This window comes from Papio anubis, chromosome 1 (genome assembly GCF_008728515.1).
Source record: "Papio anubis isolate 15944 chromosome 1, Panubis1.0, whole genome shotgun sequence".
Lineage (NCBI taxonomy): Eukaryota > Metazoa > Chordata > Mammalia > Primates > Cercopithecidae > Papio > Papio anubis.
This window is the reverse complement of record NC_044976.1, coordinates 185,324,846-185,351,425: the sequence shown is the minus strand read 5'-3', so window position 1 is coordinate 185,351,425 and position 26,580 is coordinate 185,324,846. Positions and strand designations below refer to the sequence as shown.

At 39.3% G+C, this 26,580-nt stretch overlaps 1 protein-coding gene across 6 annotated transcripts in view; it reads left to right on the top strand.

Annotated features, from left to right (window-relative positions):
• The window catches only part of PAPPA2 (pappalysin 2), a 271,490-nt gene that overhangs the window by 17,589 nt on the left and 227,321 nt on the right, over window positions 1–26,580 (top strand). For all 6 annotated transcript variants that reach the window (XM_021933974.2, XM_021933973.2, XM_021933976.2 and 3 more), the window contains one exon: window positions 22,477–23,548. In XM_021933974.2, coding sequence (XP_021789666.1) covers window positions 22,477–23,548 — 1,072 coding nt within the window. The remainder of the gene's footprint in view (window positions 1–22,476; window positions 23,549–26,580) is intronic.

The following is a 26,580-nucleotide window of genomic DNA, read 5'->3' as shown; positions in this document are numbered from 1 at the left end:
ACAGCAGAGCTCTATTTTAGACATTGTTTGTTTCAAGGCACATTAGTAACTTGAAATAATTGCACAATAGAATATCTTTATAATCCTTATAATAAAACCCATGGCATGGATCCTGAAGATAAAAGGAAACTTGGGCAACACTCCCTCCTGGGTGTGGCAGCCTCGCTGGGCCTTTGGACCACCTCCTTGTGTCCCCTCCTCTGCCATGGCTAGTCCTGTGCTGAGGTCAGGCAGGTGACAGCCGGGTGCCATGGCAGAGGAGGGGGCACAAGGGGGTGGTCCCAGCCCCTCTGGCTCTCTGCTTACAGCATTTCTGGAAACTTAGCATCTATGTCCTCTACTGTGGTGTGCTGCCAAAAGCCAAGCACATTTGAAGAAGGCAGCTGTTCATTTTGCCATTCCCAGCCCTTCTGTGAACATCTCCTCTCCTGACTCTGCCTCCCTACACTGCTACTGTCCTCCTCTCTCCCACACTGTTCTCACTTCCTGAAAGTCCAAGCTGCTTAGCAGTGGAAGCCTTCAGATAGCCTGTAGGCTTCTGGGGGCTTCTATGGATCTCCATCATCTGTGTGTCCCTCCAGCACCTGGGCCTGCAGCAGAATGGGCAATAGCGTTGAATGGACGCATGGAGGACAATCTAGCTCCTCATACACACAGAACTTGATCTCTCCTGACTCCCTAGAATGAATGATGTTCCTTTCTCTTCTCTCCACATGACTCACTCATTAACTGCTCCTTACCTTTGTGCAAGCCATCACCTTAATTTTCCTACCTCCACCTCCTCATCCATTTAAATTCTTTCCCTCACTGTATAGTTAGGAATGCAGGATCTGGAGCCTGAAGGTCTGGGTTCAAGCCCTTTACTAGCTGTGGGAACTTGGCAAATTGAAAACCCTCATCTGTAAAATGGGGGCAATGGTAATTTCCGTCTCAGAATTGTTGTGGTTAAATACATTTATACAGACTGTGTGTTGAGTGCCATGCCGGGAACGTTAGGGCTTGGTTAATGCCTGTTGCTATTTCACCCTTCTGTGATGATGTGATGTCACAGAAGGGACCCAGGACTTGCCCCAAAGATGCTGCCATCCAAACTGGCCAGGTCTGGCTCATATTCCTTATTCCCAAGGCCTTCTCTACCCGTTCTAGTCCATGCAAACTCTCTCCTCCTGAATGCTTGTTGCATGTATATTAATGTGATATAACTTAGCATGAAATTATTTGTAGTGAGATTTTGATTACACCGATTCCACATAACCACTATTCTTAACTAACTCTAATATTTTAATTATTCTACTTCTTAGGAGATAGAGATATGTGACTGCAAGATAAATTCAAAAGAAGAATCCAGTAGAAACAAAACCTGCCCATTAACTTATGGGTTCAGCCCAATCCTTTTTACCTTCTCTGGCCACAGACTCAGGGTATGGGGTAGTGAGAAGTGGTTAGAGGGCTGATGATCTTAAAGCCCTTCGAGATAAACCTCAAGATGAAGATTCTGGGCATGGGCTGTCAGAGCATCACAGCCCAGGTGACAACCCAGCCCATCTCTCCTTCACAGATGGGGCAGTGAGACCCAGAGAAGGAAAGGCAGTTTCCTGACATTACACAGGGGCAGACTGAGACCCCAATCCAAGTTCTTGGCTCCTAATTTGGTGTTATTTCCACTCCTCCAGGATGCCTCTGACTAATTTAAGCCTCTTACTGGAAAGCAGAAGGAAACATTTTAGAAAGATTTTCAATAAGAAAATGTATGGCTTTAGTCCTTACTTAACCTGTGTCAATTCCTCAGATCACTTAATTTCCTTGACCTTTCTCTTTCTCACTCAGGGGCCAAGCAGCCAAAGCTATTGCACAGCAGAGGTTGACCCAGAGGTCAGCTTTACGCATCCTCTTTGAACACTGGGCTCTGAAGACTCACCTGGGTTCAATTTGAGAACACACAGACTCTGTATCCTCTCGTTTCCTCTCAGACTCTCAAACCAGTGGGGAAAAAAAGAGACTCTGAGCCTTTAGGTTCTGATTGCCATAGTGTTTGGTTTTGTGTGGTCCCTGGGTTGCCTAACCTCACCAACAAGTTGCTTCTTAGAAAGCAGTCAGAGTCTCCTTGGGTTATTTGTGACCACATGGTAGAGACAAAAACAAAAAACAAAAAACATTCAGGTATTATTAAGTGAATGCGAGTAGGATGTGCACACTGAAGCAATATAAGACACATTGGACAATTACTAAGGCTATGAAAGTCACACCATATTTCACTTTAAGAAAACCTGACATGCTAATGTCTAACCTTAGCTGATGGATAAGCTTAGAGGTCATTTTCATTGCAATAGGATTTTCTTCACACTTGCTTTAAATAATGTCTCCTGTAATGTCCCTGGATCACTGAGTATATATTTAACATTATTTAAACACTTTTTAAGGGTAGTATTAATTCTATAAACTGTACCTGGTAACAGGAACCCCGAAGAAAATTTCCGAGAGGGATCTCAAAATTATTTATTTGACTGAGAAGAGGAAAATCCGGGAAATTGGTGTGGTGCTGCCTCACTGGAGTTATCAAAGAGTTCTCAAAAGAACCTTGAGAGAGATGGGGTGAGGGTGGAGAAGTGCTGAGGCACCTTGCTGTGGGTGCCACCAGGTCTCTGTGTCTCTTCCAAGATGACAGGTGCTGGGCAATAAGGTATCTTATGAAGGTTAAAGAATGTGACCCACTTCACACCCCCTAAGGTGTATGACTTCCTGGCTTTTGCATGAGCTATCCTCTGCATTTGGGGATGTAGATCCTTTCTGTTGTGCTACTGGAATTCCACGCACATGAATTCCTATTTTCGTTTAGGTGGAAGATCATCTTGATAGAAAGAGAAGCCTACAGGTAGCTCTCCACCTCTGTTGAGGAACAGCGCCCGATACCTCCTCACATTCTATATGCTCATTATGGAAACTGCAGCCAGTTAGCCATTGGACATTGATGTGCTGTTTATGGAATTCCATAGTCACAGGACCAGCAGAGAATATAGAATGCTCAGGAAATTTCACACTGGTTGTTCTTGAAGATTATTGAAAATGGTTGAAATTACACTCCAGAAAAATCATGTGTTTAAAATTACTCAGGAAGTTTCTCTTTTTCTCTCTGTCTCTCTCTCTCTTTTGGGGGTAATGACTAGACATAGAAAATATATTACTTTTTCAACTAAATAATTTAGTTGGAGGAAAAATAATTTAAAGTTTCTCAAATGTACTGAGATAATGGATGGTATTGGAGCAAAGTATTGACTCTAGAGAAAATTGTCGCAGATGAGTGGGGAGTGACAAGTCTGCTCGTAACTCTTGATTCTTCCTGATCCCTCGTAGGTAATATCAAAGGGGATGAACAGCTGGCATGCTTTTAGAGGGGAGCACTGTGGGCAGAGCTGTGCTAGGTCAAGTCAGTAACTGTTCTCATTGTGGAGAGTGACTGGTGTATGTATGTGTGTGTGTGTGTTGGGTGGGAAAGGGTAATAAAGGGATTTTTTTTTTTTTTAAATTAGGGGAAATGGAGTTTTTAGAGTGTCATGTGACACATCATTGTTTTGGAGGATACCATCGACATCTCTGCTAACTATCTCTTGTCGATTCAATCCATTAGTGAATTACTTGTTTTTACCATGGGCAAGATGTTGGCCTTGATACAAATGAATGTGGAGAAGTACAAGGCAGAATTTGCCAGCTGTCAAGTAACTTACAATACAGTTGAAGACATAGGCCTATATATGTTAAGATGATAATAATATTAGCCAGGAATAATAACATGGAGTATTTATTATGTGATGAGCATAATAAGTACTGTATTTTACATGTACAAATTAGTTTTGTCTTCTCCGAAACTGTATAAATTAATACTATTAATATCTCCATTTACTGGATGGGGAAAATGAGGTATTGAGGATTTCTCTATGTTGCTTGAGATTGTAGAGCTATTATGTTTAGTTTATCTAGTAATTTAGCTAGTTGATCTAGATGGTGGCTCTAGCCCCACCATTTGATGTTTTACCTAGGATATCGTTTACTATTTTACAAATGACTGCTGGGCAGCTCCCTTTGGCTATTCATGGGTCTAGATCAAGGCTTAGAGAGTTTGGGAAGTTGAGAATGGGGCAGACTTGTCCTGGGAGATTCTCATGAGGCTCCTGAAGGTATTGGCTACTCTCTGGAAGGCACAGGATAACTCCAGGTTGACTACCTAGGTAGCTTTTTCTGATCCCTGTGGGTTACTTTTTCAGCAAGAAAATACACGGATGTTTTGCATAATGATGTTTTGGTTAACAACAGACCATGTATACGATAGTGGCCACATAAGATTATAATACCATAGCAACGATACTGTACCTTTTTTATGTTTAGCTATGTTTAGATACAAAAATACCATTTGTTTTACAGTTGCCTGCAGTATCCAGTACAGTCACATGCTGTACAGGCTTGTAGCCTAGAGGCAATAGGCTGTACCATATAGCCTCGGTATGTTCTAGGTTTGTGTAAGTGCACTCTATGACACAATGACAAAATTGCCTAATGACACATTCTTCAGAATATATCCTGGTTGTTAAGCAATGCGTGACATGCAGGCAGTAGGTGATGAGCGCCTAAAGCCATGTTTATACTTGCTGGATGGCCAAGGAAGCTTCCTTAGGAAGGAGACCCCTGCTGCTCCAGATTTATCTCAGGTCAATGGCATGCTGGACCTGGTTCTTTGCAGTTGTGGGCTTCCCAGTGACCCAAGTCCTTTGCTTTCTTGACTTTCCACAGTGTGCAAAATTCCTCTAATTAACCCCAGGCCCATGCAGAAATGGAAATGGTCGATTGGCAAGCATTTATCTATTTTTGTCCTTACATTGTCATTATTATTATTATTTTTTAATATAATCACTACAATTTTTGACAAATAAATCCGATTAGATCACCATCTGCCATGTTTACCTTTGATATCCTTCAGTGGCTCCTGATTTGTTACCCAGAGTGTAAAGTCAAATCTTGTTCACTCTTATTCAGTGTCCTTTATGATCTGCTCCAATGAACATATCTGGTTTTCATGCCAGTGCCCTGCATGCCTATGTGTAATTCATTCATGAATTTGTATATTCAACAAATATTTATTAAGTCTCTAATATGTGCTAAGTTCTGTTCCAGGCACTGGAGATATGGCAGCAAACCAGACAAAAATGCCCATAATTAATAACAGCTAACATTTTTGAGTGTTTACTATAGTTAGGCTTTACGTGTATTAATGTGTTTAATCTTCAAATGAAGTAGATATATCATTAGTTTTGTTCTAGAGATGAACAGACTCAGATAAGTGGTTTACTGTAGAAGTTTAAAAAATGCTTTTCCTGTAAATCTGTACTTAGGAAATTAACACCTATTTATTATTTTATACCATTTGGATCAGAGCATACGTATTGTCCCAGAACTTACTTTGTTTTCTAATAAGTAGGCTGTGAATATTTTCCTGTGTCCCTAAATATTCTTCTCAAGTGTGATTTTTTAATGGTAGGGTAGTAGTCTATTGTTCAGATGGACTGTACTGTTTCTCTATTATAAATAGTGCAGTTCTGAACATCCATGTTCATCCTTAGTTCTTGGGTTGTTTCCCTAACAATGATTCCTAGAAGTGAAATTACTGGGCTGGAGGGTGTGGCTGTTTCTGGCAAATGGTTGCTAAATGGTTTTCCGGAATGGTTTACTAATTTTCTCTCACTCCAGCCGTGCATGAGTGTGCCCTTTTCCCCACAGTGTCACCAAATCTAGAGACTGTTACTATTCTTCCTCTTTGCCAACTTAAAGGACAAAAGCTTTAATCTTGACTTCATTTACATTTTCTTGAGACTAAAGACTTAAAATTTGTATTTCTTTTTTGAGTTACCCCATCAGTGTCTTTCCACCCTCTTTTTTCCTATTGCTGTCACCCAATGTTACTGTGCAGGTGATATGTAAGTAGAGAGAAGTGTCCCAAATGGTCACTACGCAAACATGTCAATGGCGGGGGGAGGGGGGGCTGTGTGTGTGTTTGTGTGTGTCTGTCATAAGTGAGATGAAGGTAGGAGTGGAGACTAGCCTGAGGATGTTGATTGTATTGAGCCACTGGATAAGTCTCTGTCCATTACTCACTGCTAACAAAGGCCCATCCTCAGGACACAGATCGTGGTCTGCTCTGATTTGGAGTCCTGCTCCTCAGTGTATGGTTTGAGATTCAGCAGCATCAGTTTCACCAGATAGTCTATTGGAATGTAGAATTTCAGGTGCCATTTGATACTTGCTAAATCAGAATCCGCATTTATTCAGATCCCCGGGTTGTTCATATCCACAGTAAAATCTGAGAAGCTCCAGACTTGTCTTTCAGGAGGTCTGTGTGCGATTTCAGCTTGACTTCCAGATAGGTGCTGCTGATTTTAGATAGTGTAGAAAATGTTGGTGCTTCTGATTTAGCTCCCTGCACTTCCCCCATTCCTAATAACTAGCAATAATAACTGTAAGAGTAGCTAATATTTATTGACACTGTGCCAGGAACCATGCCAACTGCCTTCTATGGGCATCATGTGCAGGCCACCTCTTCAACTCCTTTAGATTCTTATCCCCCATCTCACCATTCTATGTTTTCCTGTTCTCTCAAGCAATCACAAAAGCAAGCCCCGTGCTCTCCCTGCAAATCTGCTTCATTGACTTCCACCCTGCACACGGGTGGCCTAAGGAAGGCCAGGGGAATCTCCTCTCCTGTTTTCTATTATCCTTGCACATGAAAGCATGACTACAATAAAAATAGACTGTAATGAGAAGGTGAAAAATTTACTGGAAAGGTGCTAGTGAAACAGTCCCCAGGAGGTTTTTCCCACTCCGTGCTCTTATTTGTAAAAGCTTGGAGTCACAGACAAAAAGCTAAGCCTAATCCTGTCTTAAAGGAAAGTTATCTAGAACAGCTGAAAAACACCTCCCCAAGATTCTTTTTTTCACTTTCTCCCACTCTTCCTGCTCACACGGTCCTGCTCTCTGCCAGGTTTGCCTGATCTTTGATGGATGGCTTTTTTTCCTTCTCCTCCTTGGTTGTTTTATTCCCCTCAGGCTCTCTCTGGGGGGTCAGGGTGTTGGATAAGTAGTTCTGCAGAAGGCCGCACGTACGTGTGTGGGACAGCCACAGGCATAACATCCTGAGAGAGGACCTTGCCTCGTAGGGTGTTGATTTATGGTCATGACCTAACCTGGCCCTGTTTTTGCTCATTTTCCTCCTAAAAACAAACTTGCACCACACAGCATGTTTTTTTAGTTACCAGAGTTGATGACACTGCATGACTCCTCTGTTTTTTTGAATAGAGCTTCACCTTCCTGGAAGCTGATGGGGCTTCTTGGAGAAGGAGGACTCTCACTCCTAACTTTAGTCCTCCCAGAGGTACAGAGCAGAACTCTGCCATGGGGCTTTCCTGGAAGTGAGATTCCATGGATGTGTCTGTGCCAAGAGCAGCATTTCTGCCTGGACCTTATCTTCATCTTCTGCCACCTTGGCTTGTTGTTAAATGATCTCCTCTGCGAAACTCTGCCATGGATAAATGTTCCCTCCAGAATGAGGCTTTGTCCAAGAAAAGCTGTCAATAAGATTTATCACATATGCTGTAATCTAACTGTGTAGGATCTAGAAGAAAGCATCTTAGTATGTGATGGCTGTGGAAAAGCTCATCTAACATTATGGGGAAAATCAACCACATGTAGTTGCAGAGCAAGGGGCATGCTTGGTCCCCTTGGATCATTCTTCTAGGTCAGACGCACTTGCAAGGTTACTAGCATTCCCCAAGACTTGTGGGAAATGCTCGTTTTCTGGGTCAAGTCTCTCATGACCCCATTTGACTTCAGGAGCAGAGTGGGAACAAGGAAATACAACCCATTCTTTCTTGCTCCTGTGGTAAACTCATAGATGTCTAAGATAGGCTCTTGTCATCAGGGGACTCTCAGATTGCTTCACAAATAGCAGCAGCTCAACAAAGCTCAGCAAAACAAGATCACTTTGACTAAGGTAGTCAAGGAAAACTTCACAGACAGGATGAAACTTAAGGTAAGTTTTGAAGGGCATATCCATAGAAGGGAGGCATTTCAGACAAAGAGAGAGATACATGTTGATAATGTACATCAGGCCTATATAACCTATATAAAAGGGGCATTTTTTTGCTTTTCCATTCATTTGAACACCCTGGAATAAGTTGGCACAATGTTCCTGAAATACCTGGCTTTGAGGAAGAAAAGGGTATGAGACAGTGCCTTTCCCCTTTTCCACTACCATCAAATAAGAACACCAAGGACAGGTGGATTTCTGACAGTTCTTAGAAGATATTTTCCTCACTTTTTAGTTGACTATTATAATTCCCAGGGTGGATTATACTTTTCCTTCTCATTAGGGTGGTGGGGCACTGTTGAAGCATACCCAGTCTATCTGGTCTTGTGGTCAGGTGACTCCATTCTGTCAAAACCCACAGACAGAAGGTTCCAGTAACTGAGAAGGGAGCTTTCCAGTAGAGAAAGGGTGAACAATTAGAGCATTTGAGGGGCAGAAGCAGTTCCTAGCTGGGCTATCTCACTTTTCTTTTTGTTACATTCCCTTCAAATACAGATTCTATTCTGCCAGGTACATACCAAATGGGGAAACCAGGAAAAAGGAGGAAGTGGGGATTGAAGTCACCTGTTTGGAAGTGAGTTTTCAGTTGTTTGCTCTTCCCATTAGCCCCTCCTTATCTTGGGGTCCTCTAGAAGTGATTACTAAATGTTGTGTGTCAAAAGTCTGCAGGGCCACCCAGAAATTTTACCAAATGTTTGGCAAGGCAGCCTGTCAATTTACTAATGGCCAACAGGGAGATATAAACAGCTGGGCCAGCCACTCTGTTCTGTCCTCCAAACTTTCCAGGTGTGGAGGTTAGTCTATACATTTTTTTGAGTCAGATTCCAGTCATCTGCAAGTAATGGTCTGCAAATTTGTTAATGTCACACTCACCAGCCCTTGTCACTCTTCTTGCCCCAAAACAACAACCAAGAACTAATTATTTCGTATTTAAAATGTTTTAGTGTAGTAGAAAGAGCATGGGCTTTTTGGTCAAGTAGACTTGTTTTTGATACCTTTCTGGCATTTGCTAACTGTGAGATGGTGGATGACTTGCTCAACTTCTCTGATTCTCAGTTTTTTGGTCTGATACACTCAGCTCATACATTTATGGTAGAGATTAATAGAGTGGCACATGTGCAGCATCTAGAGCAGCAACATTAACAATTTTTTGTTTATTTTTTAAATTGATATGTAATAACTGTATATATTTATGAAGTATGTAGTGATCAAATCTGAGTAATTAGCATTTCCTTCATCTAAAACATTTATCCTTTTTTGTATTGGGAATATTCAATATCTTCTCTTCTGGCTATTAAGAAACATACATATTATTTTAACCATAGTCATCCTATAGAGCATTAGAACTTATTCCTCCTACCTAGCTGTAATTCTGTATCCTTTAACAAATTTCTCCCTATCTCCCTCTTCCTGCCACCCTTCCAAGCCTCTAAAACCTCTATCCTACTTTGTACTTCTAAGAGATCAACTTTTTAGGCTTCTGCATATGAATGAGAACATGAAATGTTTAACTTTCTGTTGCTGGTTTATTTCACTTAATATAATGTCCTCCAGTTCTGTCTATGTTGCTGCAAATGACAGGATTTCATTCTTTTTTTTATGGCTGAATAATATTACATTGTGTTTATATACTGCATTTTCTTTATTCATCCGTTGTTGGGCACTTGGGTTGATTCTATATATTGGCTATTGTGAACAGTGCTGCAAAAACATGCTGATTTCCTTTGCTTTGCATAAATACCCAGTAATGGGATTGCTGAATTATAGGATAGTTCTATTTAGAGTTTTATTAAGAACTTCCATGCTGTTCTCCATAGTGGTTGTACTAGTTTACACTCCCACCAACAGTATGTAAGAGTTCCTTTTCCTCTTCATCATTGCCAGCATTTTTTTTTTTTTTGTCTTTTTAATAATAACCATCCCAACTGGGGTAAAATTATATCTTATTGTGATTTTGATAGGCATCTCCCTGATAATTAATGATGTTGAGCAGTTTTTCATATATTTGTTGGCTATTTTATGTCTTCTTTCGATAAGTATCTGTTCAGATCATTGCCCATTTTTTCATCTATTATTTGTATTTTTGCCATTGAAATGTTTGAGTTGTTGTATATTCTGGATATTAGTCCACTGTTGGATGAATAATTGCAACTATTTTCTCCCATTCTATAGATTGTCTTTTCACTCTTTCAGTTGTTTCTTTTGCTGTGCAAAAGCTTTCAGTTCAATTGTTTTTTCATTTGTTGCCTGTACTGTTGAAGTCTTACTCATAAAATCTTTTCTCAAACCAATATCCTGAAGTGTTTCCCCTATTTTTTCTTCTAGCAACTTTATCATTTTGTGTCTTACATTTAGGTCTTTAATCCATTTTGAATTTTTTTTTAATAGGGTGAGTGGTGGGGGTCTAGTTTCCTTCTTCTGCATATGGATATCCAGTTTTCTGAGGTGCCCGCCACCATGCCTGGCTAATCTTTTTTTTTTTTTTTTTTTTTTGTATTTTTAGTAGCAATGGGGTTTTACTGTGTTAGCCAGGATAGTCTCGATTTCCTGACCTCGTGATCCACCCACCTCGGCCTCCCAAAGTGTTGGGATTACAGGCGTGAGCCACGGCACCTGGCCTAGGTTTTTCTTTATTTAAGATCACTTCATTTGCCAATGGACAATTTTACTTGCTTCTTTCCAATTTGGATGCCTTTTGTTTTCTTCTCTTGCCTAATTGCTCTGGCTAGGACTTCCAGTGCTATGTCAAATAAGAGTGGTGAGAGTGGGCATCCTTGCCTTGTTCCAGTTCTTAGAAAAAACACTTTTTGCTTTTCCCTGTTCAGTACATGTTAGCTGTCACTTACAGCCTTTATTGTGTTAAGGTACTTTCTTTCTACCTAATTTATGAAAGTTTTTATTATTAAAGGATGTTGAATTTTATTAAATTATTTTTCCGTAATACATTCATTGAAATGAATAAATAATTTTTGCACCATTTTTGCATGTCTGGGATGAATCCCACTTGATCATAGTGTATGCTTTTTTTGATGTGCTGTTGGATTTGGTTTGCTAATATTTTGTTGAGGATTTTGACATCTATATTTATTGGATATTGGTAGGTAATTTTCTTTTTTTGCTGTATCCTTGTCTGGTTTTGGTATTAGGGTTATGCTGGCCTAGTAGGATGAGTTTAGAACTACCTTACCCTTAAACTTTTTTGGATTAGTTTGAAAATAATTGATATTAGTTATTTAAAGTTTCGTTTGAATTTTGTAGTGAAGCAGTGAAGACTTTTCTTTGTTGAGATACTTTTTAAATCACTGATTCAGTCTTGTTACCTGTTATTGATCTGTTCAAGCTTTATATCTCTTCTTGGTTAGATCTTGGCAGGTTGCATGCGTCCAGGAATTTATCCATTTCCTCTAGACTTTTTAATTTATTGGAGCATTCATAATAGTTTGTAATGATATTTTGTATTTCTGTGACATCAATTATAACATCTTCTTATTTCTAATTTTATGTATTTGGGCCTTTTTCTTTAACTCTAGCTAATGGTTTGTCCATTTTGTATATCTTTTCAAAAAACCAAGTTTTTGTTTCATTGAACTTTCTTAGTCTCTCTTTTGTTTATTTTTCCTTTTATTTTTATTTATTTCCTTCTACTAATTTTTGGTTTTGTTTGTACTTGCTTTTCTCATTCTTTCAAGTGCTTTGTTACATCATTGTTTTTTGAAATATTTCCAATTTTTGATGTAGGTTTTTATTGCTGTAATCTTGTCTCAATACTGCTTTGGATGTGTCCCATAGGTTTTGGTATGTTGTGTTTCTATTTTCATTTTTTTGTGAGAAATTTATATATTATCTTATTATTTCTTCATCCATTAGATATAGGAGTATCTTGTTTAATTTCCATGTATTTTTATGGTTTCAAAAATGTTCCTATTATTATTATTGATTTCTCATTTTATTCCATTGTGATCAGATAAGATATTTGATGTTATTTATTTTATTTATTTATTTTTTTAGAGACATGGTCTCACTATATTGCCTAGGTTGATTTTAAACTCCTGGGCTCAAGTGATCCACCCGTTTTGGTCTACCAAAATGTTGGGATTACAGGCATGAGCCACTGTGTCTGGCTGACATTGATTTTTAAAATCATTTTGAGGCTAGGCATAATGGCTCACACCTGCAATCCTAGCACTTTGGGAGGCTGAGATGGGAGGATTGCTCAAGCCCAAGGGTTTGAGACCAGCCTGGGCAACATAGTAAGACCCTATCTCCACTAAAAAAAAAAAAAAGGTATATATGGTGGCATACACCTGTAGTCCCAGCTACTTGAGAGGATGAAGTGGGAGGATTGTTTGCACCCAGGAGGTTGAGGCTGTACTGCCACTGAACTCCAGCCTGACCGACAGAGCAAAACCCTGTCTCAAAACAAATTGTGTTGACATCTGTTTTGTGTCCTAATGCTTTGCCAGTACTGGAGAATGTTACATGTACTGATAAAAAGAATGTGTATTCTGGAGCCTTGCTCTGTGTGCCCAGGTTCTGGAGATGTCAGTTAGGTGCAATCTCAGCTCACTGCAACAGTTCCGACTCCCATGGGCTTCAATTGTCAATATTACATCTAGCCTCAGCCGTCCTGAGTAGCTGAGAATGGGTACAGGTGCCTGCCAGCTATCACCTGGCTAAGTTTTGATAATATTTGTATTTATAGTAAAGACAGGTTTATCACCATCTTGGCCAGGCTGGTCTTGAACTCCTGACTTCATGATCTACACACTTAATTGCCTCCCAAAGTGCTGGGATTACAGGCGTGAGCCACTGTGCCTGTATACTGCATTTGTGTTCTTTTTTTAAGTGTATTCACTCTAAAATCTGCAAGTTATTGTACTTTCAGTATGTTTTCACGAACACATGCAGTTCACTTTTTGCTTTCCAGATCCGGGAGTCTTCCCTTAAACATTTCTGTGTAAGACTGATCTAGTGGTGATGAATTCTCCAAGTTTCTGCTTATCTGAGAAAGACTTTATTTCTCTTTCATTTCTAAGAATAGCTTTGCTGGGTATAATATTCTTAACTGACAGATTTGTATTGGTTTTTTTTCAATGTTTAGTACATTCGAATATTTCATTCCATTCTCTTCTGGCCTGTATGTTTTTTGCTTGAGACATCTGCAATTGGAGTGATAATGGGTTGATTCCCTTATTTGTGACTTGGTATTATATTTTTCTCTAGCTATTTTTGTCTTTGACTTTTGGCAAAATTCAAATACGCCTTGGAGAGGACTTGTTTGGATTAAATATATTTGGAGACTTTTGAGTTTATTGGATCTGAATGTCTACCCCTTTTCCAAGACATGAGAAGTTTTTCACTATTATTTCATTAAATAGGTTTCCTTCATCTTTTCTCTTCTCTTTCTGCAACCCCCATAGTGCCAATATTTGTTCACTTACTGATGTTTCATACATTTTTGTAGGTTTTTCTTTCTTTAAAATATTTTTTTTGTCTGCCTGAGTTATTCCAAAAGATCTGTCTTCAAGTCCAAAAATTCTTTCTTCTACTTGGTCTAATCTGTTGTTTAAGTTATTGATTATACTCTTTGTTGTGTTATTCATTGAATTATCCAGCTCTAAAATATATGTTTGGTTCTTTTTTATGATATTTCTTTATTGAATTTCTCATTCAAATAATGAATTTTTTAATTTTGTTTAATCATCTATCTGTTTTCTCTTGTATCTCACTGAGTTTCCTTAAGATTATTATTTTGAATTGTTTTTGCTATTTTGTATATTTCCTTATAATTGAATTTCGTTACTGGAGAATTATTTTGTTCCTTTGGAGGTGTAATATTTCCTTGATTTTCTATGTTTGATGTGTTCTTACACTGATTTCTGTGCATCCAGTAGAACAGTCACCTCTTGCAATTTTATGAAATAGATTTATAAAAAGAGACTTTTCTTTTTTTGTGTGTTTGTGTGTTTTGTTTTTTATTTTTTCATTTGTTTTAATTTATATCTTTTATAAAAATCATTCAAATGTTTTGCCTCAAATACAATTCTATTTTTTGGCAGCAAATCCAGGTAGGATTATTTTTTATTAGATTTTCTTCAAAAAAAAAAAAAAAAGAAAGAAACAGGGATACATGTGCAGAATGTGCAGGTATGTTACATAGATATTTGTATGCCATGGTGGTTTACTGAACCTATTGACTCATCCTCTAAGTTCCCTTCCCTTACCCCCATACCCCAACAGGCCCTGGTGTGTGTTGTTCCCCTCTCTGTGTCCATGTGTTCTCAATGGTCACCTCCCATGTATGAGTGAGAACATGTGGTGTTTGGTTTTCTGTTCTTGTGTTAGTTGGCTGAGGATGATGACTTCAAACTTCATCCATGGCTGTGCAAAGGACATGATCTCTTTCCTTTTTATGGCTGCATAGTATTCCATGGTGTATATGTATCACATTTTCTTTATCCAGTCTATCACTGATGGGCATTTGGGTCAGTTCCATGTCTTTGCTATTGTAAATAGTGCTGCAATAAATACAAGTGTGCATGTGCCTTTATAGTAGAATGATTTATATTTCTTTGGGTCTATATCCAGTAATGTGATTGCTAGGTCAAATGGTATTTCTGGTTCTAGATCCTTGAGAAATCACCATACTGTCTTCCACAGAGGTTGAATTAATTTACATTCCTACCAGCAGTGTAAAAGCTTTCCTGTTTCTCCACATCCTCACCAGCATCTATTGTTTCCTGATTTTTTAATAATCACCATTCCAACTGGCATGAGATGGTGTCTCATTGTGGTTTTGATTTGCATTTCTCTAATGATCAGTGATGTTGAGCTTTTTTTCATATGTTTGTTGGCCACATAAATGTCTTCTTTTGAGAAGTGTCTGTTCATACCCTTTGCCCATTTTTTGATGGGTTGTTTGGTTTTTTTACTTGTAAATATGTTTAAGCTCCTCATAAATTCTGGATATTAGACCTTTGTCAGATGTATAGATTGCAAAAATTTTCAACCATTTTGTAGGTTGTCTGTTCACTCTGATGATAGTTTCTCTTGCTGTGCAGAAGCTCTTTAGTTTAGTTAGATCCCATTTGTCAATTTTAGCTTTTGTTGCAATTGTTTTTGGCATTTTTGTCATGAAGTCTTTGCCCATGCCTATGTCCTGAATGGTATTGCCTAGGTTTTCTTCTAGAGTTTTTATGGTTTTGGGTTTTACACTTAAGTCTTTAATCCATCTTGAGTTAATTTTTGTGTAAGGTATAAGAAAGGGGTTCAGTTTCAGTTTTCTGACAATGGCTTGCCAGGTTTCCCAGCACCATTTACTGAATAGAAGATCCTTTCCCAATTGCTTATTTTTGACAGGTTTGTCGAAGATCAGATGGTTGTAGGTGTGTGGTGTGATTTCTGAGGTCTGTTTTCTATTCCCTTGGTCTTTATGTCTGTTTTGCTAACAGGGCCATGCTGTGTTGGTTACTGTAGACTTATAGTATGGTTTGAAGTCAGGTAGCGTGATGCCTCCAACTTTGTTCTTTTTGCTTAGGATTGTCATGGCTATTTGGGGTCTTCTTTGATTCTATATGAAATTTAAATATAGTTGAAGGGTGCAGCAAACCAACATGGCACATGTATACCTATGTAATAAACCTGCACGTTGTGCACATATATCCTAGAAATTAAAGTATAATAATAAAATTTTAAAAAAAAGAAATTTAAAATAGTTTTTTTCTAATTCTGTGAAGAACGTCAATGGTAATTTGATGGGAGTCGTGTTGAATCTATACCTTACTTTGGGCCTTATGTCCATTTTCATGATATTGATTCTTCCTATCCATGAGGATGGAATGTTTTTCCATTTGTTTTTGTCCTATCTTATTTCCTTGAGCAGTGGTTTGTAGTTCTTCTTGAAGTGATCCTTCATATCACTTGTTGGCTGTATTCCTAGGTATTTTGTTCTCTTTGTAGTGATTGTGAATGGGAGTTCATTCATGATTTCATTCTCCACTTGTCTGTTGTTGGTGTAAAGGAATGCTTGTGATTTTTCACATTGATTTTGTATCCTGAGACTTTGCTGAAGTTGCTTATCAGTTCAAGAAGGTTTTGGACTGAGATGATGGAGTTTTCTGAATGTAAAATCATGTCATCTGCAAACAAAGACAACTTGACTTCCTCTCTTCCTCTTTGAATACCCTTTATTTCTATATCTTGCCTGATTGCCCCGGCCAGAACTTCCAATACTATGTCAGATAGGAGTGGTAAGAGAGGGCAATCTTAGAAAAAGACTTATTTCTATAGATAGGTCTTAGGGTGTCAGTTGGGTAGGGTGTATTGGCTTTAATTCCACATGGACACAGTAGTCTCTAGTCAGTTTCTTCAGCTGTAATTCATGCTAGTGATTTTTCTATCTCAGTGGCCTAGGCTGCAAGAGTTTGTGGCAGCAGTGGCACAGCTTTGCTGAGTGTGTGCTTGCTGGGCCGTTTCTTAGGTGGAGGGAGAGATGTGAGTGCACATAATGCTCATGGTAAGTCAGTCAGCTGGGGGTCTGGCTCACTGAGGTTAGGGCTATGGGCCTTTTAATCTGGCCAGGGGTATGGGCATACAGCTCCTTGGCTGCCCTGGGGATGTGTCCTTGAGGAGCAAGCCCACTGGGCTGTTTTTCAGACCTCAAGAACAGGCACACAGTCATTTGGTCAGTTTGAAGATGTGTCTGCCCAAGGTGGCCTGCCAAGCTGTTTTTCAGGACTTTGTTATGGGTGGCAGCATGTCCACCAGGGATAGAGTTGCACATAGTAGACAAATTATAAAACACAGTTCAAGTCTCTTTGTCTGTTTTTGGCATAAGCAGCAGATATCCTGAGCATCAAAAAAGAAAAAACAAAAAACAAAAAACACTCAAGTAATGGAAAGAAGCAGGATTACTACTTTACAGGGGCCACATTAAAAACTTTTGTTTTCATGAAACAGCTGTTTGTAACTCTATCTATGATGTTCAGTGCTTTATTAGAATTTTTCGTAGTTGCTTTGGAGGAATATATTCCAGTTTGAGAGACAACCTTTCTCCTTGAGTATAATTGACTCTATCAATTCCAAGTGCTGGTAATTAATGATAGTAGAGAAGTGGATACAAGTGATGTTTGCTAAGACCCACAAGAGCATATTGTTCTGTGAGATACCCATGGTCTCTAAGTACAATTTTTGGAGTTGAGAACAGGTATACAATTAACAGGATATCCTCCCTTAATTTACTTTTCTTTCTCTCAAAACTCAGATTAAATACAAGGTAAGGTGCTTAAACAGTTTTAAATTTAGTTAACATATATGATGGAAGCCAGTCACAAGAAAGAGCTGAGAAAATGATTCTTAGTAAGATGATATGGTCCAAATGTTTGGCTTCCACACTACCACGGTCTTTTGAGTTACATCATTTGATCTGATTTTTCTAATCCATGGGCTATCATGGTTCAGTTTAGTGTTGAGTAATTTCATAAATCATATTCATGTACTGGTCCCTCTGTTCTTTCCAAGAATGTGGCTTTGATGAATAAACAATAGTTATAACATGTTTGTTTCTATCTCACGTACATCCAAAATTATAAAATCTCAATGTTGCACAAACTCAAGAGTTTCACCACGTATATTGTGTTGGCTTGGACTTCATTGGTTTTGTCAGTATTTACTCTGCTAGACTGAGAAGAAGTCTCCTAAATGTGGGATTCTGTAATTTTTCCTTTGAAACAAAGTTCATCTTGCTTTTGCTTAATGAGGTCAATAAAGTAGGACTGAGGGTCCCTCCTGAGAGCATGTGGGGAGCTGTGCAGGCTGCTCTATGACCCCAATTTGTAGCTAAAGAATGAAGAAGAGCAGGCCTGGGATGGACACATTTTGTCCACAGGTACAGTTGGTCACTGGGTCTTCCAGTAGACATGTTGTGGCTGAAAACTCAGATTATAGGTAATATTTACCCCCTTTTAAATTACAAAAAATGATATTATCAGCAAAGCAGCCACATCTAACTTTGTAGTCCAAGGGAAAAGGAGACATTTGGCAGCTTGCAATTGCTTTCCTTTTTAGTCTTTACAGTAATGGAATCGACTCAAACTGGTTCATCAGAGAAACTTGTACATATCTCTCCCCAAATCCATGTTCAGTGACATCATACTGGTAACTTAAAATTGGCCATTGTGGCAGTAATTTATATCACGGAAATTGGCAAATGTCGCAAATCAGGACTTGGATTTTTTTTTAATCTTCAGAGGACCAGTTGTTAAATATTTACTAGCATACCACTGGTTTTATATCTAATTTATTATTTCCTTTGATAACACATCATGAAAGTCCTTCTCCTCATCATAGCTAATGTTTATTAATCACTTTATTTGAGCTGAACACTGTGCTAAGATACTTCGCATATGATATTTTATTTAATTCTCACAGCAACCTCATGCGGTCTAAGGTCTCAGCTTGTGGTTGAAGGATGCTAAAGATGCACAGATTTTATTTCTCAGGTAAAACCTTCAAATAAGGAAACCAGAGCTCAGCAAGGTGATATAACTTTTTTTTTTTTTGAGATGATACAGCATGTAAGTGGTAGATTGTAGAATATAATTTCTGGCTGACTCATGCTTTTAACCACATGCACTATGGTCTTTCCCGCATAGGGTTTGTAGAAAACTGTTCTGGGCTCAAAATAATGATATCTTGGTTCTAGTGTACTCTCTGCACCCAGTCTGACACCTGATCTCTCAAAGCCTCAGTGTCTGCATCTATAAAAGAAGGCCAATGACAATAACTCTGTCTGCCTCAGAGGATGGTTTTACCACTTAAATAACAGTATGCAAAAGATTTATTTGGAAAGCTCAAGGACTATATAAATGGGAGATAACATTACAGGCTAAGTAAAAGTAAATAGAGTCACACACACACAGGCACACACACACACACATACATACACACAAAATTCCAATGTAGAAGATTTGGCTGAAGTGAGTAATTTATATAAAGGCAGGTTCTGAGGACTCTTGCAATGAATATTACTGGGTAAACTGGCAGGACGTTGAGCTTGGCAATGTCTGACCTTATCTCTTGGAATTCTTTGGCTTTGGCGCTCTCTAGCCTTCCCAGACAGTCTGACTGGTGATCAAGGTAGTCCTAATCTCGTGGGCAGATTTTTATGGTGGATACCTTCTAGGAATCAAATTATTAACAAGACAGGTCAGTGTTGGGAAGTTGACATTTAATGGCTTTAGGGAGAATTTCTGCTATGTTATGTCCATGTTTTAATAAAGAGGTCCTTTTGCTGCATCCATAGCTATTTATACTTTCAATAGTCAGCCTATTCCATTGTTATTCATTTCAGGTTTATTTTCTGCATTACATTGAACTCTCCATGATATCATATAATTATTTGATCACTATAGAATCTCCAGCACCAAGTACTGAGATTGGCAGATAGTATTGCTTTGTAAATATCTACCAAACTTGCACTTGCATGGGTGAGCTAACTTAGTATGCTTCTGTGCACTTATTCATAACAGGTCCTATGAATCCTAACTACCTCGTTTATCCTAACTACCCCTCATTCCATTAGTTTGCTGAATTAATGAACAAGTATGTATCACTGTTGCATGGACACCTTGGACAAATCTAAGATTCCTGATCTAGTATAATTTTTAAACAAATGATTTAAAAGAATCTCAGATGATCTTTACATTTTCATGTCGGATTTAACTTACCATTGATATCAATCTTGCTAACTTTCCTTCACTGAATGAAAAATACTAAGGCTCTCAACCTCTGTCTTCTACATTTCATTCTACTAAGCAGCAGTGAGGAACTTGATTTCTTTTGTAATATGGGATAAGCTCTCCATATGGCTTCAAAATAGTCTGTATTTGTGAAAGCTTCACATGTGACTGATTCACAACTAGAGCTGTTGGCATTGAATCAGAGAATTCTATTTGCTAAGTATGCCTTTTTAACTGGAGGGAGTGCAGGATAGTGCTTCAGCAACTATATACTCTATTTCCCTACAGATGAAGTATGAACAATGGTAACAAAGCAAGTAAAATGTAGTTATCTAAGCATTATAGTGAGGTTTTTCATTTGCTGTTTGGACATCCTAAATTAGAGAGCAAATAATCATTACTTTGGTAATCATTCAGAATAATACCTCTACATACTGGCTACATCTCACAAGTAATATAGATGATCTTAGTGCTCTTGGCTATAAATATTTTTTGATATAATTGCTAACTTATATTAATCAGAACTAGACTAGTATAATCAGAGTGGTCCATCTTCTATTTAGTATTTCAAGAAGTTAGAAATATCATTTCAGATACACTATTAATAACTTTATGCCTTTCTATGAGACAAATAAGAACAATTATTTTTTTTGATAATAGACTAGAAGTTCTAAGGACAGCAAATTAAAATGTTTAAAATTGTAAGTAGATGCCTGGCAGATAATCATGTTAATTATCTGGTAACTTATATGTCAAGTCTAACAATTTATATCTGAACTCATGCATATACCTGTGTGTATGCATCAAATATAAAGTAACCTCCCCAGTACTTTCTCTTAAAGATCAGCAAATAGCTGATAGATTAGTAACTCCATGGTCCTGATATTCAGTATTGCAGCCCATGTGATCATAGGTCAGATAGATAATTAAAACTACTTACTACTTATTAAAATGAGTGGACCAGGAGAAAATATGAATCAGGGAACTTAGTGTTAATCTCACTAGATTTATTTGCTTTTTTGAAAATCCGCTCAATACAAGAGTTTGTAGAGGAGTATTCCTTACACTTCTTTAACAGATAGACCCCAGTGTGAAAACAATAACAACTGAAACCCCGAAACCCAAATCAGAATACCCCATTGAACTGTAGCTAGTCATTACTAGTAATTCAAAGTATAGTTGCTAGAATTACTGGGTTAGGGAGGAAATATTTTTGCTAAAAAGTACTTCTATTTTGTAAACCATGAGTTATTAATTTATGCTGAAGACAGAAGAGAAGATATTCTATCACTTTTGGAAATATAACTACTTGTAAAGCACTTGCCTGCCATCAGAATAGGAATCCTCATGGCTTATAAATCTAGACTGTCTAAGAAGAATTATTGTTGGACTGGATTGCATAGGTCAGGAAAAAATAAAAGTCTTATTTAACAAGCTTGGGGAGAAAGACTCTTGATGTTTACCCAGGTATCTGATCAAAAGGCTAGTATATTTTTCCATCATTTATTCATCGGTGCAAGCAATATTTATTAAGCATTTCCTATGTGATGTACTGACTTCTTGTGATTTATTAGTAAAAGCTATTCCTGAGAGACTATGTACTAGAAGAGGTACTGAGGAAGAGATGGTGGGTAAACTGAAGATGGGTTACTATGAACATTTAAGGCCTCCAAACTGCCTGAGTCCCATCTGCAATCATGCCACATCTGAAAGTTTGTGCCCCTTCCTGCTGCCAACTTATTAATGATCTGACTATTTATGGGTGTTCTATCCTTTGTTTATTCAATTAGATTTAACAGCCCTGTGCCTGTTAAATGCCCTGTGCCTGCTCTGAGCAAGGCAGGTAGTGTATGATAGGACCTTTATTAATCTGGAAACAGTCTGCTTCTGTACTGTGGTGGGTGGTATTGGGTATAGAACAGTCATTCTACTAACTCAGTGACTAGATTTTTAGGCTAGGACCGTGGGGCAGTGCCATATTGCTTTCTCTGGGGAACAGTTGTCCACTGTGGATGGGCATCCTTACCCATGAGAGGTGTTAGAGGGAATAGTGGGCTAGGAATGATGTCTGGGATGTTATCATCTTCTCTAAAAAGACTCCCTCATTAATCAACTCTTTGTTTCCTCCATGAGTATCATCTTTTTAACGTTCAGTAGAGAAAAATCACCTTCCAGAGGGTAGGAAATGGCTGTCATTTGCAAAAAGTATGACTACTCTCAGGGCTTCTGAGGAAATGGAAAAGCACTAGGATCAGTGAGGAAAGGCATGGACTCAAAGCCAGTCAGCATGAAGCACATTTGTGATGGAGTGCTAGAGAATTCTTGCCATTTGCATTGAACATCTGCTTTCCAGCTTCCATTTTGGTTATGTAAACATACCAGAATGAGTTAACTTGGCTGGAATCTCAAATCACTCCTTTTGGGGATAGGATATGCCAGAACGGCCTGATATAGGGATATGAGCAGGCATCTCAGATGAGAAGTCTGTGTCACTTACTTTATTCCCCATTAAAAACCTGCATTCTTGTTATTTACATGGGCTTTCTTCTCCCTTTCTCCATTCCCCTTTGTATCTGGTATCTCTTCCCTCGATTCTTCCTTCTTTCCCAGGTGTGTTTGATAACTGCTCCCACACTGTCAGTGACAAAGGCTGGGCCCTGGGGATCCGCTCAGGGAAGGACAAGGGAAAGCGGGATGCTCGCTTCTTCTTCTCCCTTCGCACCGACCGCATGAAGAAAGCCACCATCTTGATTAGCCACAGTCGCTACCAACCAGGCACATGGACCCACGTGGCAGCCACTTACGATGGACGGCGCATGGCCCTGTATGTGCATGGCACTCAGGTGGCTAGCAGTCTAGATCAGTCTGGTCCCCTGAACAGCCCCTTCATGGCATCTTGCCGCTCTTTGCTCCTGGGGGGAGACAGCTCTGAGGATGGACGCTATTTCCGTGGACACCTGGGCACACTGGTTTTCTGGTCGACCGCCCTGCCACAAAACCATTTTCAACACAGTTCTCAGCATTCAAGCGGGGAGGAGGAAGCGACTGACTTGGTCCTGACAGCGAGCTTTGAGCCTCTGAACACAGAATGGGTTCCCTTTAGAGATGAGAAGTACCCACGACTTGAGGTTCTCCAGGGCTTTGAGCCAGAGCCCGAGATTCTGTCGCCTTTACGGCCCCCACTCTGTGGGCAAACGGTTTGTGACAACGTGGAATTGATCTCCCGGTACAATGGATACTGGCCCCTTCGGGGAGAGAAGGTGATACGCTACCAGGTGGTGAACATCTGTGATGATGAGGGCCTAAACCCCATTGTGAGCGAGGAGCAGATTCGTCTGCAGCACGAGGCACTGAATGAGGCCTTCAACCGCTACAACATCAGCTGGCAGCTGAGCGTCCACCAGGTCCACAATTCCACCCTGCGACACCGGGTTGTGCTTGTGAACTGTGAGCCCAGCAAGATTGGCAATGACCATTGCGACCCCGAGTGTGAGCACCCACTCACAGGCTATGATGGGGGTGACTGCCGCCTGCAGGGCCGCTGCTACTCCTGGAACCGCAGGGATGGGCTCTGTCACGCGGAGTGTAACAACATGCTGAACGACTTTGACGACGGGGACTGCTGCGACCCCCAGGTGGCTGATGTGCGCAAGACCTGCTTTGACCCTGATTCACCCAAGAGGTAAGGGACTGGGGTTTGGGGTGTCCTACTTGTAGGGTACATTTCTGACATCATTTTATCTGTTTGGTTTTGGAGACAAATGTGTTCACACAGTCCCTGAATACAACATTAATCCACCCCATCAGACAGTATTAAGCTTTTGTGAAGTGCTAGGTGTTCTGTTAGGTAATTAGGAACACAGATGACTGAGACAAGAGACAGCCCTCACAGAACTCACTATTTGTGGTGCAGAAAGCTGTGTACATAGTGGGAAGTGCACCCAAAGGCATATGCACCAGATACTTCGGGCACAGGAAAGCTGAACAACTTGCTCTACCAGAGGAGGCCAGGAAATCTTCGTGGAGAATGAACAAGGTATCCAGACATAGAAACCAGTCAATACTTATTACACGTGACAATACTTCCTATAGTCTTAGGGTCTTGGCAAAGTAATGCAGATCTGTGAAAAGGTCTTAGGTCTGTTTAGTCTAAGCAGTTCAACACTTTCGTAAAGTTTCGTGTGACAGCTAGCCACTAGTCTCCTTTAGGTGACTGAGATCTTTCACTGTTGCCCCATTAAATTCCATTCTTTGTGCAGCATCCAGAAGGATCTTTTGAAAAAGGTAAGTTGGATACTGTCATTTCTCGTCTTAAGATTTTTTCCTCCACTGCACTCAGAATAAAATCTGAATCCCCTACCTGACACACAGGCTCTTAATGCAATCTGGCCCCTGTCTGCCTCTCCATCCCCACCCACATAGCACAGCCTCACTGACTTGATTCTATTCCATTGAACAGATCAAGCTTTTTTCTGCCCTCAGGATTTTGCATTTGCTGTTCCATCTTCTTGGAATCCTCTTTTCCTTAATATTCCCTTGGTGGGCTCTCTCTTGTCATTCAAATGCCTACTTAGATGTTACCACCTGGGAGGCCTTTCCTAATCCCTCAGATTAAAGCAGCTATCAATTACTGTTACATCAACTAATTTAAATTTCCTGTTTAACACTTAGTACTTCTGATATTTTTTCTTTCACATTCATGTATTTGTCTGTTTTTCCCCTATTTGGAATATCAGCTCCATGAGATCAGGGCCCTTATCTATTCTGTTAACTACTATATTCCCAAGGCCTAGAATAGCAGCTGACATTTAGTTGTTTAAGTTGATGAATAAATGGATCTGATGTGTCTCTTGTTCTGAGACAGAAGCCATAAGAAGATTCTCATTTGATGGCTGATGCAGGGGTTGGACATAATAGAGGAGGGTAAGAAAGTAGGTAGGTAGCTAGTGAACTTGTTAATATGTGTTTGTGGACAAGGTATCCCCAGTACACAACTGGTGCCTTTGTTCAAATTATGAAAAGGCTTACCTGACCTAGGGTACAGGGCTGGTGGGAGGTGGGGGAGCAGGATCTCAGCTCCCACCCAATGTCTTGATGGCTGCTTTTGTGTTGGACACCATTTGTACAAGTAGTTCCTGGTACCCCTGTGTGTGGGAAGTCCTCTTGGTATGAGTTACCACTAATAGAGTGGCCTGTACTTTAAGCATGTGGTGTAAAAGACTGAGTATACAATTTGGAATCAAGGGACACGATTAAATTTTGGAGTCCTCACTACTTAACTAGGTTTGCAAGTTACGCAAGTCACTTTTGGAAACTCAGAAGTCTTCTCTATGAAGTAAGGATGATTGCAGTAATACCTTGCATTATCAGTATTTTCAGGTTATTTTGTGAATCAAATGAAAGTATAGGAAAGTAGCTCTAAAGTTTTCAATGTACACAAATAGTTCTAAAATAACATTAGTTCTTATTATTAAGGCTGACAGATAGGAAGTCTTTATTTACATAGTGATGCAAAGAGAACTAATCAAATTATCAGAACTATTTGTATAATAAAATTCTGTTTAGAACAATGAGAACACATGGACACAGGGAGGGGAACATCACACACTGGGGCCTGTCAGGGAGTGGTGGGGCTAGGGGATGGATAGCATTAGGAGAAATACCTAATGTAGATGACGGGTTGATGGGCGCGGCAAACCACCATGACACGTGTATACCTATGTAACAAACCTGCATGTTCTGCACGTGTATCCCAGAACTTAAAGTATAATTTAAAAAAAGAAGAAGAAAAGAAAATTATGTTTGAGTTTGGTTTTTAGATTTTGGTAACCTCAAACAGAAGCTAAACCTCACTAACAGCAGTGGTTAGCAACACTTAGGATCCCCCGGAGAAATGAGAAAGTCTGGTCTCCCAGTTTATAGTAATGACCTCCTGCCCTGTCTGAGAGAGCTGTCTTTCAAGGTACCCAGGTATTGTTCTCCTCAGAATTTCCCTTTCTTTCTCTAAATTCCTATCACACTGCCCTTATCTGGGTGTTTATGACTTACCTCACTGCCTGCAGAAGAGGAACTCACTCCTATTTATAGACCCAGTAGTGTTTTGAACCTTTATTCATAAGTGACTCTTTTAGCCCCACATATAAAACCTGCTTTGTGGAATACAAAGGAAATATTTATACTTTTTGATAGTTAAAAATACTAACTCAAAGTGAAAATTGCTCATGGTTTAAAATATCAAATTATAACAAAAGACAGAAGGAAGAAAATCAGTCACCTGCCTAACTCTTCCCCATCCTTCTCCACACTCTGTCCTTGCTTTGCACAGGTTACTATATCTATTTTTTTCACCTTTTTTTTTTTTCTGGTAGTTTCCTGTACACCTCTAAATATTGTATTTATATTGCTTGGTTCATCAATTTTAAACATTATCCATTGATTTCTTAAGATAGAGACGGGACTAACTCCCTTACATTATCTCCTTCCTTGTCCTTACATCCTTCCATATAATTACTTTACTATTTTTGTTGAATCAATTGTATGTATTATAGTATTATGACTGTGAAATGTTATTTGTTGCAGAACAAAGTACTATTCTATTATTATATTTCTTTTCTTGCACAGCTTCTTCCCATTCCCAGCCCAACCCCTTGAGTCTCTATTTATTTCCTTCCTTCCTTCCTTCCTTCCTTCCTTCCTTCCTTCCTTCCTTCCTTC